The 19011-nt window shown below is 40.5% G+C and overlaps 1 protein-coding gene across 2 annotated transcripts in view; it reads right to left on the reverse strand.

Annotated features, from left to right (window-relative positions):
- The window catches only part of NFATC3 (nuclear factor of activated T cells 3), a 62393-nt gene that overhangs the window by 12270 nt on the left and 31112 nt on the right, over positions 1 to 19011 (reverse strand). For both annotated transcript variants that reach the window (XM_054296394.1, XM_054296392.1), the window contains exons 4-9: positions 13238 to 13437; positions 12399 to 12571; positions 11490 to 11630; positions 10115 to 10170; positions 9355 to 9481; positions 6504 to 7550 (exon numbers count right to left, since the gene is read on the reverse strand). In XM_054296394.1, coding sequence (XP_054152369.1) covers positions 6504 to 7550; positions 9355 to 9481; positions 10115 to 10170; positions 11490 to 11630; positions 12399 to 12571; positions 13238 to 13437 — 1744 coding nt within the window. The remainder of the gene's footprint in view (positions 1 to 6503; positions 7551 to 9354; positions 9482 to 10114; positions 10171 to 11489; positions 11631 to 12398; positions 12572 to 13237; positions 13438 to 19011) is intronic.

Below are 19011 nucleotides of genomic sequence, written 5' to 3' on the forward strand. Positions count from 1 at the left end.
CTGTTATGGGTACAGGCAGACCAAAGAGCTCCTGGAGTCATTCCATTTGGTTTTCAGGGTCTCCTCCTACAGGAGTCAATTAACTTCCTGTTTTTGTAGCACTATCTGATTAAAAGTTTGGCCTGTGTGTCCTTTACTGCTGCTGAACTGGAGCAGGATGTGCAGGCTATGGGACATAACCTAGAAGATATGCTGGTTTTAAAAGAGTAAATCTCTCAAAATATTCTAGAATGCATGATTGTCTGCAGTGCTGCTTCAGTGAGTAGCAGAAAGTGGACTTTTTTAATGTCCTTTGCAAGAAACATACAAACTGTGTGTTTTAGAGGACAGGTGAGTGAATTGCTCTCCTGAAAGAGGTAACAAGGACCAGCAAACCTCAAGGAAAACTATGGACAGAGTGCAGCACACATTTCCTGGGACATACACCTTCTGTCAGCCTCAGACAGAACTCTAACAGCTGAATTTATGTGAACAACCTCTTCAACTCTGTCACATTGCTTAGTGCAGTATATTTAGCCTGGTTTTGACTCCACATGACCAGCGAGTGTCAACTTTCCCTAACAAAAAAGAAGAAGCTGCCAGGCTCTAATTAACCCTCAGCAGTCTGTGCTGGAGCAGCCAGCTGATTGTGCTGCTCTGGGACCAAACCTGTGAGGCCAGGGCTGCTGTGGTAAACTACCACGGACAGGGGGTGCCTTGCAGGTCACCTTCCAAGCCATAGGCCAGGCTTGCTTTCAGTAATTTCAGGTTTAATGCCAACTTCACTAAGCAGTACTATTTTTTCCCAATTAACTGTATGGAATGTTGGAGTATAGTTTCCCCCTGCACATTATGTACAGAAAAATGAAATGTGCCTGCAGAATCACAGCACCAGCTCTGCAATTATCTGCTACAGTAACAAATACCCTGCTCATGGCTTGGCTGTGCTGTCACACTCTGCATTTCTGTAGCCTGGTGAAACCAACTCACTGCAGTCATGTTTACCTTTTCCCTCACACAAGAAGAGAACTGAGTCTGACACAGAATCCAGGACAAGCCTGGGCTCTAGAGGACACATGGGCTGTGCAGTGGAAAGTGGTGCTGAAGGGTCTGTGTGGATTTTGTCTGGGGTCACAAGGTGCACTGAGCTCCTTCCAGTGCTGCTGTGACTGCCAGCAGCCACACCTTGGTGCAGAAGTGCCACCTGCACTGACGGAAGAAGTCTCTAACCTCTTCTGATTCTTGAATGGGAATCTTTTTGACGTGGTGAGTCAGCTGAGTTTACTTTGCATTAGTTACAAGATGTTCTGAGGCTCTCCCAGGGAGAGCTGGCCACAGACACCTGAGGATTTAGCTGACATCTTTACACATTAGAAATCTGTAACTGGGATGCATCACTGACATAGATTTTATGGACACAGTGAGTGAATCCCCTAGAAGATACAGTCAAAGCACCCTTTAACTGCTGACAACCCTGATGCAAAACATTTCACCTTTGCTCACTGCTCCACCCTTCAGCTTTTAGACTACTGCTCGGTCTGGATCCTCATTCTGTCCATAACACACATTTTCTCAAAGTAGATTTCTATTCTCTTTCAATCCATTTCAGGTTCTGCCTTATCACCTCAACATCTCACTGCAGGATTGCTTTTTACTGCTGCCTCGTGCTGCTTGACAATACAGATTTAATAATCAGAATGCTAAGAAAGGAGGACTTTGAACACAACTTTACTGACCAGTCTATACTGGTAGAGTTTTCAGAATGCCTTTCTGGGCAGGATTGCCCTGACAGCTCCAGGCACAGGGTAGGTCAGAGTCCTTGGCCTTGCTGGGCACACTGCAAGGTGCAACATTTCACTCTGTACTCAGGAGAACAGCTTGGATTGGAGATGTACATCTCAAGTTTGAGCTGCTCTCCTCCACACTACAGCAGACTCCAGCATTCAGTACTTTCTGTGCTTCTGCAGACCTCCAGTGGCAGGATGCTGCCTTAATTAACACCGATCTTAATGAGTAAGTTTTAAATACAGACAGAAATACAAAGTATAGTCCTTCTCCAATACTTTATTACTCACCACTTTGATTCTCCAGAAATTAAGCTGAAGCTACAGTCAAAAAGCTGCCTGCAAAGATGTACAAGTCTTCTAGCCAAGATCAGAATAATCTGAGCTTCTCAGCAAGAGAATTTATAAACTAGAGAGTTATCACAGAACTATTAAAATGAATGAATGCTAACAGCTTAGAGTTCTACATGGAATGTGTCTGACAAAGCAGCCTCATTGCTTTATATACACAAAGTGCTTAGGGGATTTCTGGTTATGATTTATGGTAAATGCACATACTGGATTTTCTAATCTCCAGCTTTATGTAATGGAGATGCAATGAGTAACAAAATATAAGAGGATTAGTAGAAGGTCATCCTGATTTGCTGAATCTAGCCAAACAATACCTTAAAAATGGTTAAATACAGGTGTACATGTTAGAAATGTCATCACTGTAGAAAGCCATGAAATCCAAGGTAAATTCCCTCCTAAACTGCAAACCACAAAAGATTAAATTTGAGATCGACAGTACTGGAACAGTTTTAAACCTAAAACCTGACAGTGGGAATAGGTAAACCACTACATTAGGAGCACTTTTTAAAAATAGAGGGGGTAGATTAATTAAGCCTCATCATATAACCAGACTGAGTCTAACTTTGGATAGCTTTTCTTTGAAGTGGGGAAGAAACTTTATTAGATGACTGTGCAGCAGTATGGATGATGGATATGGGAAAGGCCAGACATGACCAGCTGCCTGTTTCCTGTCACTTCAGCTGCCTTGTTTGTATCTGTTTGCAGCCCTAAAACTCCACTGTCTTTCCAGGGAAATGTTAACCTGAGGTGTTGGCCAGAGGGCTGACTTGCTGAGAAATGCTAAGGAAAAAAGGTCCAACACACTGAGAGACAGAAAAGGTAGAGGGGACAAATAAAAGTGCGTGGAGCTGTTTTTACTTAGTTCCAGCCCAAAAGTTTCTGAGTTTGTGCAACCTCACAACTGCAAAACCTAAGCAGAAAAGAGAACTTTTCAGAATGCCTTTGAAGTAGTAGCATACAATACTACTTTGAAATTGTGTTATGTTTCAAATATTTTTTTATAATGTAATTTGAATTTTGAATCTATGTGACCTCATGCATTTTGATCCCTTGTTTCAAGTGAATTAGGTGTTCCCTAGGATGCAAGGATAGGAAGAGGGGAAACAAAACATGAAAGCAAATTCAAGGTGGAGATTAGAAAAGTCTAAGGATATCAACAAGGTCCTCCTGAAAAACAAGACAATGAAGAGTCACACAAAGTTCAGTACGGGGGGGAGAAAGGAAAGAAGCAGGAAGGAAAGGAAGGAAAGGAAGGAAAGGAAGGAAAGGAAAGTCCTTTGCCAGACACATGGGCAGGATCTGTCCTTCCATTGTGTAACCTGTGTTCAACCACAGAGTGAACAGAGCCAGGGAAAGGGCAAAGGAACACAGCAACATTTCAAAAGGTTCTCCACCTGGTCACTGGCAAACACCTTGGACTTTGCAGGGAAGCTCCAAATGTGTTCCACTTTCCAGGAGATGCTGGATCAAGACTAATCCAGATGCTCTTGACTTGAGCCCAGATGGATGGAGCAGCTTTGTAGCTCTGTATTATGCAGTGACTGGGAAGGGGTTTTGGTGTGTTTTTAAGAAAACACCTCAATGTTGGTTGAAGAGGCAGTGAGAGTCATTTCTAGGGGTCTTACATAAATGAATTTATGTAACTAATACACACACAGTCACATCTGGAGGTGGGGATTTCTCAGTTTTGTGGTTTTTTTAATGGGGATTTTGTCTTTAAGAATTTTAAATCCAATTCTGTCAAGATACACTAATTCTGTGATTTATTTATCATGGGGTAGCACTTCCATACTACACTGAAATTTTGTAAAATATTTTTTGAAATATTTTATTTTCTTGGCAAAGAAATAGATACTATTTTAATTTTGAAACAGTATACATTACTTAAAAGAAAGAAGATAATTTATGCTCTCACAGTTTTTTGTTTATTTTAAGAATACTGATTTAAATATTTAAGGCTGGTAAGCCAGACATGATTTAAAGAATTTTCAACTGGCTTTGCCTTAGTGTTTTATTTTGAGAGGTTTATTTGCCTTAATTGGTAACCTTCAAAAACCAATTATCCAACTACGTAGAGCTTTCAGGTTTGATGTATTAGTTGGGAGAACATATTGTAACAACACTCATTTTATGTATGTAATTGTGTTTGGATTTTTTTCTTTAATTGTTATAACATTATTGTAGAATAGCCTATTTGCTATTTGTGCTTGGCACTATTTGTACAGAAACTAAAATTCAATTATACAAGAAAAAGAAATTTTAGAATTGTTTTTTAAACCAGATAAATTATTGAAAAGTGTTCTTGTCTAAACATGGGGGTTTTTTTCCCTTAAAGCTGATTAAGCAGAGGAAGTATTCACTCACACTGAGAGAACTGAGCAGCTTTGCTTCTTGTCCCTGTGCCCTTCCAGACTTTGGGAACAGCAGGTTTCGTGCTCAACATCTGATTTGTATTTGCAGATTGGAAAGGCAAAGAAGCCCCAAACCCAACCCCAGGAAATCATCGCACGGTGGAAGGGAAAGGCGCCGCTCACAAACACAGGGCTGCTGCCAAGGGCAAGCTCAGCACTTAAATCCATGCTCAATTCTCCATACATGAAGTATGTTTAATCAGCAGTTATCAGAACTTTAACTTTCTACAACAATCACTTAAAAAAAGAAGTTAATTAAGCTGTGGCCATTTGACTCCCATGTTCATTGGACTCTGAACCATCAGCAAGTGGCCACGCTTCCAGTGAGGCTCCACCAGCTTCTCCTGTGATTCCATGGCTTTGTCAGCACACAACAGGGCAGTGCTTTCAGTGCTAAGCAAAGGAAATAGTACCAAAAAGCAACAAATATTTGTGACATAGAGAAAAAAACTTTTTTACTGTGCATCCATTTTAATTTCTGAACAATTATAAACAAACTGCCAAGATATTCATAAGTGCTAAACACTTCTGCTTACTTTGTGAACAGTCTAACCACAGTATTCAATTATATTTGATTTGTTTCTACTTTTTCTTGTGGGTGTGGAGAGAAGAAGGATGAGAAAAAGGTAGGTTCTAACCTGACACTTCTTGAAACATTAGATTTCCCTCTTGTTCCTCTATACAGAAGTACAAAATGCTATTTTTTTGCTGCATGCATTTTTCATAAAGCCTTGCTTTTCTCCCCTCAGCAAGTCCTTGACAGAATCAGTCTCTTCCTTCCTTTCTAAATAAACTTAAGTTGATTGATAAACAGTGTTTCTAAAAAGAGAGCTTTGTTTAGTTAAGGTGGCTATTGAACTGAAAGCTCAACTAGACTGGTTTCTCTTGTTTTCCTCCTACTGTGCCACGTCTTTAAAGGCATTTCTGACTAAATTTTATTACTACTGTCTGGAGGTAACAATAGCAAAGCTCAATTTATGCAGGGAGTTGGGACTGACACAGATACTTAACAGATGGCCTACACTTAAGTCTTTATTCTACTGCTGATGCAATTAAGTAATTACCAGGGATGGTTAAAAAAACCCTAAACTACAACATTTATGACTACTTTAGAAAAGAGACACTGGCATGATTCTCTTCATCAAAACCAAACACATTTTACACAACTTTTAAGGCCAGGCCTTCCGTTCTTCCAGACTTTATTAGCATGACAGATTCTTTAAGTTGCTTTGCATCTACACCTCAAATAGTCTGATGTTTAGGATCTAATATTTTTCTTTTTTCACTTCTTTGGAAAATAACTATTTAATTAATAACTAAATTTTTTAAATTGTCCAAATATTTACAATACAGTCCTTTATAGTCTGGCCTTTAGCATTATAATGTCCTTGTTCTGTTTATGTTAAACAAGTGAACTTCTCAAAAAGGTAGTCAGAGTGGAAAAAGCAAACAGCCACTGTGAGCAGAGGTGCTGAATGATGACAGTATCTACAGAATGTCTGTGAGGAGACCAAGACAGTGCCAAAATGCATGTGATAGATTATCAAAACACCAGCCTGCCCTTCAAAACTGGGACAACTCCAAGAAACAAGACTCCAAACTCCATCTATGCAACTTCGATATCGTATTATGAGTTTTACTGAAACGTATCAGTGACACAATCAGAAAAGACTTCAAATTACTTTCTCGACTACAAGGTGTCAATGTGTAAGAGTTGATCCTCAAGCCTTATTTTATGACAAAACCAAAGTTTTTGGGCAAATCAGACTAAAATGCTTGAATTGTGTAAGTACAAACAGTTGACATAATTAGTTTTAAACAATTTGTTGCTTTGGACACAAGAATATGATTCCATGACTGATGATATAAATTTCCTTCTTTGAAGAGCAGTGTGATCTAAACAGAACAACCCTCCCACACCCACTTGGTAGTTTAATGCCCATTATAACCCCAGTATTGCAACATTATATCCACTTACCATCATCTAGTGTGATGTCTTGTAGTCCTATGGTTTGAAAATTCAATTCCCGGTCTTCAGGCTCTGGTTTGATGTGCACAGCTGCCCCCTCGGGCGCAAAGGGAGACGAGTCACAGCCGGGGTGGGGCCCCAGGGGTGACACCGAGCCCAGGGCTCCGAGCGCGGGGCTGGCGGCCTGCGGCGAGTGCTGCCCCGAGCGGCCCCCGGGCGGCGGCGACGGGGCGGGCCCTGAGCTGGGGGATTGGTAAGGCAGAGGCTGCAGCTGCGGGGAAGAGGGGCCGGACAGCGGCGAGTGGCCCAGCGGGTGCGAAGCTGTCGGGGACGGGGAAGAAGCGGCCGCTGGGTTCGGAGAGTGGAACGGGACCTGCTGCAGCTGCGGAGGGGCCTGGCCGAGGGAGCGGCTCATGGCAGAGGGCAGGGAGCCCTGCCCCGCGCCCGGGCAGTGGAATCCCATGGATGGCAGCTGAGCAGGTGACTGTCCCGAATGAGCTGCGTGGGCCAGGGCGTGCCCTGCTGGACTTGATGCTGACACAGAACCTGGGTTTGAAGAATGGAACTGCACCGGTGGTAGAGCTTGGCAGCTGAGATTTATCAAGTGAGGTACAGCCGTGTCCTGCGGAAATGAAATGGCATCGAATGCTGGGCCGGGGGCAGAGTTCATGGGAAGGCCAGGCTGTCCATTGTACACATCACTAGGCTGCACAGGCTGGTAAGAAGGCCTCACGGGAGGGGCTGATGTTACCTGAAAAGACTGAACCACAGCAGGAGGCAAAACGTGACACTCTTCACTTGGACTGAGGTTTCTGCCCTGCATGTGTGGCAGGTGTGGCACTGCCGAGGTCACCATGGCCGTGTAGGGCGGCTGCATGGGACACACGAGGCTCCTGGGTGACGTGGACAGCAGATTGTCATGGGGGTGCCCTTGCTCCGGGGAGGGCAGCTGGGCTCGCATGGAGTGCAGGCCCTGGACGCCGCCCGCGTGCGGCAGGGCCAGGGACGGAACAGCTGACAAATCCACCTCGTCTCTGTGCTCTTGCTTCATTATAACTGGAAAAAGTAAAACAGTTTTACAATTCCAGCCCATCTGTACCCTGTGACAAATACACACTGACTGCTGCTTAACAACCACAGTAGCACGTTTATTGTCATTGCTTCCCTTCTGCTCTGCTTTCACCTTCTTTGTTTCTGTGCCTGCTACCCCAACCCTGCAAAGCCAGAACAACTCTCCCAGCAGGTATTCAAGGGCAAGCATCTCCCCTTCCAGCACATCTTCCTATGCAATGGATGGTTTTAAAGACATCTGCAACCCAGCCAGAGACAGTCCAGTTCATCTAAAGGACGTTCTTGTCTCCAGAGGGGGGGAGCTGCTGCTGGGCTCCACCGAAAATGGGCAGATGTGAGCTCAGTATCATGCACTAGGAAATGGTGAAGGCAATTTTTAGCAGGCTTCAGGCATTCCTTAGCCTCTGATCACAAGGACAGCTGAGCTTTGGCAACACACACCCCAGCCTGAGTAGTGCACCATGTTTTAATTACAGCAGCTCTTTAAGCTCATTCCCCAATTTCAGTGATGGCAGCAAACTGTTCTTATAAGAGCTACAAACTGACACACTTTCAGTTACAGGTTTATTTTTTTTAAACTGTTGGTAGGCTCACAACAAGATACTAATCTTAAGTACTAGTAGAAAAATACTAACACTCAAATGCTCATTTACTACTTTATAAAATACAGTTAACTAAATATTACAGTCAAATGAACTGTAATACATATAGAGTGATTTAAGTGCTTGTGTAGTAACAGCTGCAGTTACAATTCAGCTTGCTTCTTATTTAAGTAGTAACTCATTATTTCATTCTATCATTTAAATAATTTAAATAGAGATATTTCAAACAAAAATATAGATGTGTAACTATCTTAAGAGCTGATATTCTTGAAAAACAGTTGACAAATACCACAGAAATCTGATAGCACAGTTCATGTGTACTTGGCATACCAGACACCTCGGTAACACTGCCTAAATTTAAAAAGTAGGTAATTTTAGAGCACAGCAAGTGAGCACAGCTTATTTTAAATTGTGTTAACTAATGGAAGTTGGCTTTGTCAGCATATACAGAAGTTTTAAGAAGTTTATATGAATATCTGTATCTTTAAAGACTCATTCAGATATCTGACTTCAAGTGCTCCAAGCAGCACCAAAGGGTCCTCACCATCACTGGCACCTTGGGAATTCTGACTGCTCCAAATGGGCACACAGCTGAAATAAAGCAAGGGGCAGGACAGGAGCAGGCACTGCACATCTGCTGCAAGCTCTTCCTCACACCAAGTCGGAAGGAATAGACTGTTTACTACATCTGCAGTTAACATATCCTGGTTTTACTTCTGGCTAAGTTACAAGCTGATTTGTCTCAGTAAACTGCAATCTATCCAGAGTAGGGGAAAAATAATTTGACCTTCCTTGTATCTAAACCTATTTTTTTTTCTTTTTTGACATTTGAGAGAGGAAAAAAAATGCACAAATTTGTTCTTCTATGATCTCACTATTCACCATGTCATTACCAGAGTTATTTAAAGAGCAGCTTCTAAGATTCATCATCATTCTCAAAGAAAAGTAGAATGCAAAAATTATTTTGTAGAAAGTGTAATGAAGAAATAACTAGCTGTAGTCACAGTACTGGAGTTCACTACTCTGTTTTTCAGCTTTTTAATTAGATAAGCTTTAGTAACTGTTTTACAAACAGTTCAAAGCTAATCCTATGTTCCTATCAAAGGATCAAAACTGTCTGGAGTATTTTTGTATGTCCACTTTAAAAAACAAAATAAAATGCCACTTTTGTATTTTTCATTTGATACCTGGTGTGTAAGTAAAACGTTGAGATTGGCTTTTTTTCCTCTTGCCATTGCAGAGATAAAACTGCACCTGAACTGCAGCTGTGATGGCTTTGTTATGGTATGGAGGAACTTCAAGTATGATGTTTGCCTATAGAAAAGTTGAAATAAAAAAGTTTTACACATTAAAAGCAAATGAAACTGTTAATTACAGAAAAACTGAAACACTTATGGTAAAACTAAAGCACCCTAATATTTTTAAATTGGCAAACTTCATGCACATTACATAGTGAAACAGTACTATAGGCAAACTTTTATTTATAGAATTTTATTTTCTTTTAAACACAAGTGCTCTGAAGATAATGCTTTAATTAAATAGACATATCATATAAAGGATATTTTGCTTATCTGCCAGAGCACAAGAAAACCTTCTAGCAGTTAAAAAACTGGATTTTGGATCATTAAGCTTTTAAAAAAATTTTAATGCACTGGAAGTAATTTGTCACGTTAGTAAAATTATCTTAAGTTTCCGCTTTTTAATTTTCAAGTTCTTTTTTCATTGCTTTCACAACAAGCATGCTATTTCCAGTTCCTTCAAAGCATCCTCTTAATGGCTACTTTATAGTCTTAAGACAATTTAGAAGTCTCCAATTGTCTGTCTGAATTAGTCAGGGATCTATTTATTTTAATAAATGAAGTCTAAATTTCAGAACAACAATGAAAATATCAATTTACATATTTTAAAAAAAATAAGCTTTCTAAAGTAAGAAAAATTGTTTCTCACCCCTTGACACTTTTCCCTAATTATTTTCCCTTCTACTTCCCACTGAGGTCGTCCATCTGTTGAGAAAAATTTACAAATAATTCAAGCAAAAAGCATTTTCTTAACACTTTAATAGTTCATATTAAAAATGTTTAAATACTCAATATCAAACAGGATTTATTTTCAATCACAAAGAGGCTGTTAAACTGACAGACACACACTGTAAACAGAGTAGAGAGATGCTTTAGGAGTTCCAGCAGTACTGTACTGTACTTGTTCCAGCAACTGTACCAGTGCAGCTGCTGCTGTGCAGGACTGTGCAGTGCAGCCCAGCGTGCAGGTCCTGCACAGGCAGCTCAGCTGCAGGGAGGCTCTGAGCAGGGGCAGGGCACAGAAGGGCTCTGCAGGGCACAGAAGGGTTCTGCAGGGCACAGAAGGGCTTTGCAGGGCACAGAAGGGTTCTCCACTCCTTCTGAAACCTTCCTGAAGGGTGCTTAAACTGCTGCTGCTGCCACTTGTGCTTATTCAAACAAGCTGCTGATGACTGGGAGGCTGAGTCAGCAGCAGATAACCCAGGCCACCCCTCCCTGCCCGGCCCGGGGTCACGGTGCCCGGGGCTCCCCGCCCTGAACCCACAGACCCCACAGGCCCCAGGGGCAATCACCTGGGCAGCCTCCCTGTGCCCTGACCTGGCATAACCCACACCCTGCACTCGGCTCCCTCTGCACTGGGTGCTGTTACAGGGAACCAGGGAACCACAGCAGCAGCTCTGCCTCTCCCAAAGGTGTTCAGCTTGTGTGCCAGAACACATGATTACATAACATTTTGTATTTGCTAATAAAAACAACACCATTCTTATTTACATATATACAGAAATATTAAGATGTAGAAAAATTGGACTTGGTTTGCAAATTTTTGATTTTAATAATTTCTTTTGCTGCTGTTTCCCTGAAAGTTCAAATCAGACACTTAAGCCACCAAAATGATAATTTAAGCTGTTCAGATTTTATGTATGTTTTATTGTTTTCTAGCTAGCATTTATTTCATTTGCTAGGGAGTCAGTTCCTATGCATTGATTAAACCAGATGTAACATGGCATCAATGCCAAATACTACATTTCAATTAGATCCCATTTTCACTTTTTCATTTTTTTGTAAGAAGGAGCAAATACATGGTATGATCTGTACAACATCTTTCAAATACACACATTCCAAGTTAGTTACCCTCCAACTGTCTTCCTGAATCAGAAGGACTACTTCATTAATAACTACCAACTAGCCACAGATCAGTGTCTAAATGAACTTTCCAATTATTACTCTTAAAACATCCTTATTTCTTAAAACCGAGCTCAGGTACTGAGCTTGGTTTGAAAAAAACCCAGCAAGACAGTATTTACCTTGTCCTTTTTCAAAAAATATAATTTTGGATTCTGGAAGAAAATTGGATCCTGTCACCACCATTTCATGGCCTCCATTTACTGAGCAGCTGTTGATGCTGTACTTCTCAATCTGAGGAAGTTCTTGCGCAGATCGCTGAGCTTTAGAAATATTAAGGGAAAAATTATTATTTACAATTTTAATCATAATGACATTTATTTTATGAGTCTAACTTGAAGAATCGGGGATGAAACTAAAATTACCATCTGTTTACATACACAAATCATATTTGTCTATGATTTATCTTTGCTTTTAAAATTATTTTGAAATTACGTAATTACAGAAAAACACCGAGGAGACATGAATGCCAGCAGTCTCTACTGTTACAGCAAATACAATTTTTAGTTTAGGAGTACTGGATTAAAAAAAATTACTGCAGTGGTTTCTAGACAAAATAAATTCTAGGGGAAATTCAGATTAAGGTCATGCCTTGATTGCTTAGTGCCAGTATTTAACAAATCAACTCTCTAAAAGTTCAGCTGTTCACTAGATATTACTGTATAGGGAAAGTCATGGTACAGACTCTTATCAATGAAACGGCATCAGCTTTAGAATGAGTATTTTCACTGAGATGTATCAGCTGCCTCTGTTCATACACAGGCACTACTGAAGCTGTATGACTGCATTGAGGCTAAAGCCCAACCCCTTGTTTTTCCTCTAAACCTCCAAGCTGTTGGCAAGTACCATCTTTACTTAAAGATACATTAACTTGGTAATTGAGTGCTTTACACACAATGCTTTTTACACAATTGCTATACATAATTCTGGCAATACATGTATATATATTCATTACATATATCAGGGTGACACTACTCCTGACACATGCAGAAACCATGAGTATAGAAGATGTACAGTTAGAGCAATCTTACAGCATTCAACAGGAATGGAAGCAGTCTGCAGAGATAAGACTTTTCCACTGGGCTGTGGGATGTGCACACGGAACACGAGGCGCACTCTGGTGTTCTTCCTCCCAATATCTGTCTCTCCTTTCCGGAGCTCTATGTCTGAATTGCGCAGCTTCAAAATACCGGCACAATCGATACTGGAGATGGGAGAGGATGGACAGATGGATCACAACAGAAATGGAAGAAAATAAATCAACTACTGCCAAAGATCACTCTGTAAGCCTTTCTTTTGTTAAAGAATGAAGCTGTTCTATTTTTCCCCCCATTATGGTATTTTAAGGGTTATTTTAAATGTCTGTGATTGAAAGAACGCTTAGTGTGGAAACAGCAGCAAGTACTGGTGAAACGTTGTGTCTTGTAAATGTCCAGCTGCTGCTTTTTTGAACCTTTAAAAGATTATTTGTTATTGCACATTGTTTAACCTCCAAAGTGAGTTATTGAACATAGTAAATGTCATTTACAAGGAGCAAGAGACCACTATTTAGTTCTAGTTTAGAAAGGACTAGAGGACAACAAAGTGTACCCATCAAATCCCATCTGCTATTCCACACAGTGGTGAATTATTCATATGAGACACACAACCTCAGTCATATAACACATTTGTACGAGAGCTTCCCTGCCTCTCTGCTCCTTTACTTCTGACTATTCTACACTGGCTTGCTATAAGAGATGTGTCACTTCATCATGACCCAGATTTGTGGAAAATACGCTGATTTTACAGGACTTTTCTTTCACCTTTGCACAAACAAAGAAAATAAAAACTACACATAGCAACAAAACGGCTGACTCATGCTGTGAAGTACCTGGCTGACATATTATTCTCAGGAAGAAGTGGAATTTCCAACACTTTGGTGCTGGCAATGATGATCTCCTGGCTGGCAGTGGCCACGGTCTTGCCGGTGATGCGGTGCACCTGGTAGAAGGCGTGGGGCCGCAGGTAGCGATCGTCGGCCGTGCCAATGAACATCTGCAGGTTCACCGGCTTCTCGCTGTAGCCCAGCAGCTGAGGGGGGCACAAGGAATAGAGCAGGTTAGGTGACTCCCACTGCAGCTGTGGGTGCACCCCACAAACACACAACAAGTCCAAAGAGTTAGCAGTCAGTAGTATTTCATTACAAACTTCAGAAATCTGCGTACAGGTATCTGTCACCAAACACAAGGACTGGCAACAATTACTGGAATGAATGAATGCATGTCAAAATATCATTATTATTTTTGAATCTCTCAAAGGCAATTTTTCTATCTACAGAATTTCTACATCAAAGCTATGCTATGCTATAAGTCTGTTTCTGGTAATGTTTTTAATTGCCAATTACCAATTTTACTAAGATGCACCTAGATTCTAGAAATACTAAAAACTTTTAGCTTTTCTACTATGAAATGGAACAGCAACTTTTATTAAACTTAAGAAGTTTTGTAAATGAAATGTATCAAATTAGGACAAGAAGATTCAATCAATATCTAGACAATCAAGTGTGGTTTATTTTTGGCAAAGAAAATACTTCAAACCCCCAAATTCTGCAACTGTTCATTTACACATCTTTCCGTTTCTCAAATACACATGTAACCACCAATGCAGTCAGCTGCCATAAAACCACCTGTTGCTTGAGCTAACTGCAGCAACACTGAAACAGCAGAAAAAAATTATGAACTGAAACTAGAAGAAAAAGCCCATTTTATGATAGTACGTGGGTAATTCGTTAAGGAAACAAACATAAACAACAGTAACACCAGTTTCCTTTAACCCCTGTTATTATAAATCTGAAGCCTACAAAATACTTCTGAAAAATCTTTTCCTTCACCTTGCTGCAACTGGCAGATTGATGCAGGCTGTAAGTTATATAATTGCTAAACTGCACTGGAGCAGATTTACGTTTCATTGACTTTGACATCAACTTGTGTTCAAACGGGAGGGAGGGACAGACAGTCATTCTTTAAACGTGGTTTTGCCATGTCAATATTTTTGTCTCTAGGGAGAGTTATTTAGTCACACAACAATATTATCCAAGCTCTTTACACAACTAACACTTAAAAACCAAACAAAACATGTCAATTTAACCTACTTAGAAGAGTAATTTAAGCCAGTAGTCAGCGGCACACAAGCCCAAAGCACACCCACACCCAGCAGCCCCACTGCTGGTGCAGCACTCCTGGCAGGGAGTTTCATGGACCAAATGAAAGCCTGGTTTCTATATTCAAGGTACAGCTTGGGGTCTATATTCAGGGGCAGCACCTACCAGGTCTGTCACTTTTATTAGAGCTTTCTCAGTCAAGAATAGAAATTTAGGTTTACACAGAAGTCTGGAAAGACCTTGTTTTGTCAAATATATTATCCCTAGAGTTCTCAGGGAAAAGCGCTGAATCCAGTTAAAAAACACCAAATCAAACCAAACCAAACTATCCCTTCAGCCACTGAAAGGAGACAGTTTAGATTGTCAGAATTGCTTCCCATGTAAGTAAATGGTTACAGTAAAGAACCTTCTGTGGCAGTCAGTGTACTGGCAGGTTTCTCTCCCTTCACTGTCAGAAGTCAACTATGAACTCCAGGAACATCAGGACCACAAGGAACTTTCCTCTTAGTGCTGCCATCACAGTGGAGCATAGGGACTTTTACACCAATTAAATATATACACATGCATAAGTTCCTTTTTGTGCTTGATGCAGGACTCAAGTGTCTTTCCAGAAGTGTCTTTTTCATTAAATACCAAATGAATAATTGATTTTTTTAAAATCAGTCTGAATTATTTTAGGAGTTTAAAGAAAATTAGGACACATATTAGTTTAGCATTACAGCAGCCATCTTGTCACAAGTTCTCAACACTGTGACTCCACCATCCATTTTCCTCAGAGTTAAAATTAAATCTTAACACAATGGAATACAGCCTAAATGTGACGTTAGTTAAATGTGTTCACTCTAATACTGGGAATTATAAAAATTACAAGCCAGACCTATTCAAAAATTTGACTGACTTCCAAATGCGGTCACTGTGACAAAGCTAATTTCCAATTAAGGCTAATCTTCCCCATGCTGAACAATGGACATGAACACAGCAGTTCTAGAGATACTGGTGATACCAGAGATAAGGAAGGGTGGGGGATACTTGTAAAACTAAGCTGGTCTCTCTACAGTGCATGAAGACCATCTTCTACAGAGGACACAGAGCAGGAACTCAGTTTAGGGAGGTAAAACATCCCCCATGCCAGCAGTCACACTGGTATTGCCCAGGAGACTCTATGGCCATATACTCTGGCAAGGTAGCAGAGATTTAAAAATATATACTTGGTATTGCAGGCAATTTACTGCTTTTATTCAAGGTCAAGTAAAAAGATAAACACCCCATCCCCCCACAAAGTAAAGGAATAAATATAACCAATGTGTGCAATACCTGTGGCAATAAAGTAAGCCAGGGAGTGGGAAAGGAAGAATAACACCCATGTACTCCAGACAGAGTGTAATTCAGGGCCTGACTGCACCAATGGAGCCTCATTAAAGGAAACATCCCAGCCTCAAGCAAGCAGGGACAGGCTGCAGTGTCCCTGTGCTCCCAGCAGCCACAGCCAAAAGCCAGTGAGCTCAACAGGCTGTGCATGCTAACCAGACAGCCCGATGTGCTAGTGAAACTCAGGCAGCTGAAAGGATTGTGGATATAAAACCCCCAAATTTATTACACAAATCTATGCTTTAGAATGAACATTTCCCCCTTAAATCTTGTGTAATAAGCAAGCTGGCTGCTCCAGGCTGACTTGCCATTATTGATGCAAAACCTACCTTGTGAATAATGAAGGAGAACCACAACCCCAAATCAACTTCAGGAAATATTATTTATTTAGGCATTTAAAATGCATTCCTTTTAAATACAGTTTTGCTGTCATTCAAAAAAATATTGATTGTTCCTAATTTCATTGATGGCAGGGTGATGCCTTCTTACCACCTTGTCTGCTTCATGCACAATTCTGTACGTTGAACAGCCCAAACATTTAAATCAGTAAAAATCCCCAACCTGCTAATTGTTTTTCAATGAAAATAAGTACTTAATTAATTTGGGAGAAAAAATACTATCTTTTGTTTAAATACATAATGAAGCCATGAACCTTTAGTTCACCTTAGTAAAGAATATACACAAATAAGAACACAGTGTGTTTTTACAGACCATAGGTATTTAAATGAACAGCATTTTACAACCTACTGGCAAGTGCTGCAGAATCAGCACCATGAGGAAGCATTATGGTAAGGCACTACAGTATCAGTGTGCTCAAGATTCAGTCATGGGTCACTTACAGAGGAACAGTAACCTGAACTACTGGCTGAGCCCTAGGAAGGCTTTCAGGTAAACCTCCCCTCCCAGCACTTATTCCATTAATGTGCAGTATTAGAGCTGCTCACTACAAACAAAAAATTGCTAATTTTACTTTAAAAAAAAGATATAGCACTTTCCCGGGAGCAGCAAACAGTGTGCTGCAGACAAGCAGTAAGTTACTGCACGGTGTCACTAGTGACCTCTAGAAACCCTCCCCTGTAACAGAATCCTGATCCACCACCCACTGCTCTGCCGAGGAAACTCAGCCAAGTTGTTTTTGTGTTTCTATATCGTTTCCATAGCAAAGGTCAGTGCCTGCGTAAGTTAAACTAAAGCTGGAAGGCTAAAGACTGAAGGTCACTACAGGATAAGCCACAAGGGCTTCACGCCAGAGCAGCTCCACAGTTACTACACTGCACACAGGAAACCCCTGCATGGCACTGCCTCTTCAGGGCTTTTACCAAGCAACTACACAGGCAGGCACTTCAGGAGAGAGTTTTGGATCATCAAGAAGCTGTAGTTTATGCAATAAAAACACTGCTATGTTCTTAATGCACACATGGAAAATCCTGTAAAAATCTGTCATGCTAGAGACTATATGGATTCATTTGATCACTAAAGACAGCACTATTTAAACCTGGAATTTTGGGGCAGTGGTGAGAACCTTTCCTTGCTGAGAAAAACAAAGAGGTCACCTTATTTTAGAGGCATCAACCTGGAAAAAATAAATTAGCATTTTTCCAGATTTCATGTGGATTATATTTGGACCATAGCTGGCTCACATATCATTGGTTCCATGCTCTAATCTAAAGAAATCAGCAACTTGAAAAGCTTGTGAGAAGACTCTTTTTAGTCTCTAATACTTAAAATTTTTACCTCCTCATTCCACCTTTTTTTTTAAATTAAGAAGGTTCTGTCCATGTTTTCTATTTATTGTTGCAGGCCAAGTCTTACCAATCGCTACTCAAGTGTAAAAGTGTCATTTCTTAAGACATACAACAAAGCTTGGGAAAAATATCCAAGAGCAAACAGACACCTGACAGTAACCAGGTACTTACAGACATCACTAGGATACTTGGAAATAGTCTGGGTTTTTGAACCAACATAGTCAAAACCCCAAATACCTACTAGTGTCACTGAATGCAGAAATAATGCCAGCATTCCATACACCTACACTTTCAGTCTTAGAAATTAAGAGAAAACATGGAACTGGGTGTGTGTGTATGGGGTGGTGGTGGTAGGGGAAAGATAATTTCATCAGTTAGGTTTTATGCTCAGCTATCAAGCATATTGTGATACCCAACAACATTCTGATGGTGTCAAAACCTATTTAATTGTATTTTTAAAGCATTTTTCCTGCAAAACTTTCCAGCATTTATTAGGAAATTGCCATGCTTAATCAAACTTTCATTGGGGTTTAATACTCATGTTTCATGTGCCCTTTTTTTGCTTGCTAATTGTGGATGAACATTTCAGTGCTCCTTTGCCTTTGCACAATTAACTCACTGCTTAGGGCATTACTGGATTGGTGAAGTAGGCTGATTAGAAAGAAAGCTTTTACATACAAATAGGCCTCCCTAAAAATAGGGCACAGTCTTGAAATACAATGCAAGTTGGACATAATCAAGTCCCTAAAGTTCACAATCCATCTTCACCAAATGCACCAGTATCTATACAGAGATCCCCAGCTCAAATGTGAAGAACAGGGAAGGAAACTCATCTGTGTAAGGATCTACAAGCACTTACTAAGCATTTACTTCAGATGGAGATTTCCAAGGCTCTTCAACACCTTGATATGAAAGGCAGCTTGTAAATAGTTATTTCCCCCTTGACAGACTCACAGCAGCTGGATGCATTTCAGTGACTTCTGTATTCCTTAGAACAGCCCCAGAGTGACAAGGTAAGGAGGACAAAAGAGAAGAATGCAGGCCCCATTGTAGAGGGTGAAAAGAAAGAGCTGTTCTCATGAATCAGCTACTTCTTCCTTTTGTTTTGGAAGACTGAGCAAAATATGGTACAGTTCACTATGAAACCTAAACAATCCTACAGGAAAAGAACCTTCACTGCTTAAATTTCAGTCCACTTCAAAAGTAAAAGACAGTTTCTTTAAAAAAGAAATTATTTAAAGAAAAAACTGAACCATCTAAATGTTTGATCCTCTGAGAAAAGGGAGACATGACCCACAAGGCTGGAATCTTTTGGACAGTGGTATCAGAGAGGCATCAGTGCATGGCTTTGATCAATGGAACTTTTTTCCTGCAGACATTTCTCCACAAGAC

This window comes from Melozone crissalis, unplaced genomic scaffold (assembly GCF_028551555.1).
Source record: "Melozone crissalis strain CALT ecotype California unplaced genomic scaffold, PUWL_Pcris_2 ptg000007l_1, whole genome shotgun sequence".
NCBI lineage: Eukaryota > Metazoa > Chordata > Aves > Passeriformes > Passerellidae > Melozone > Melozone crissalis.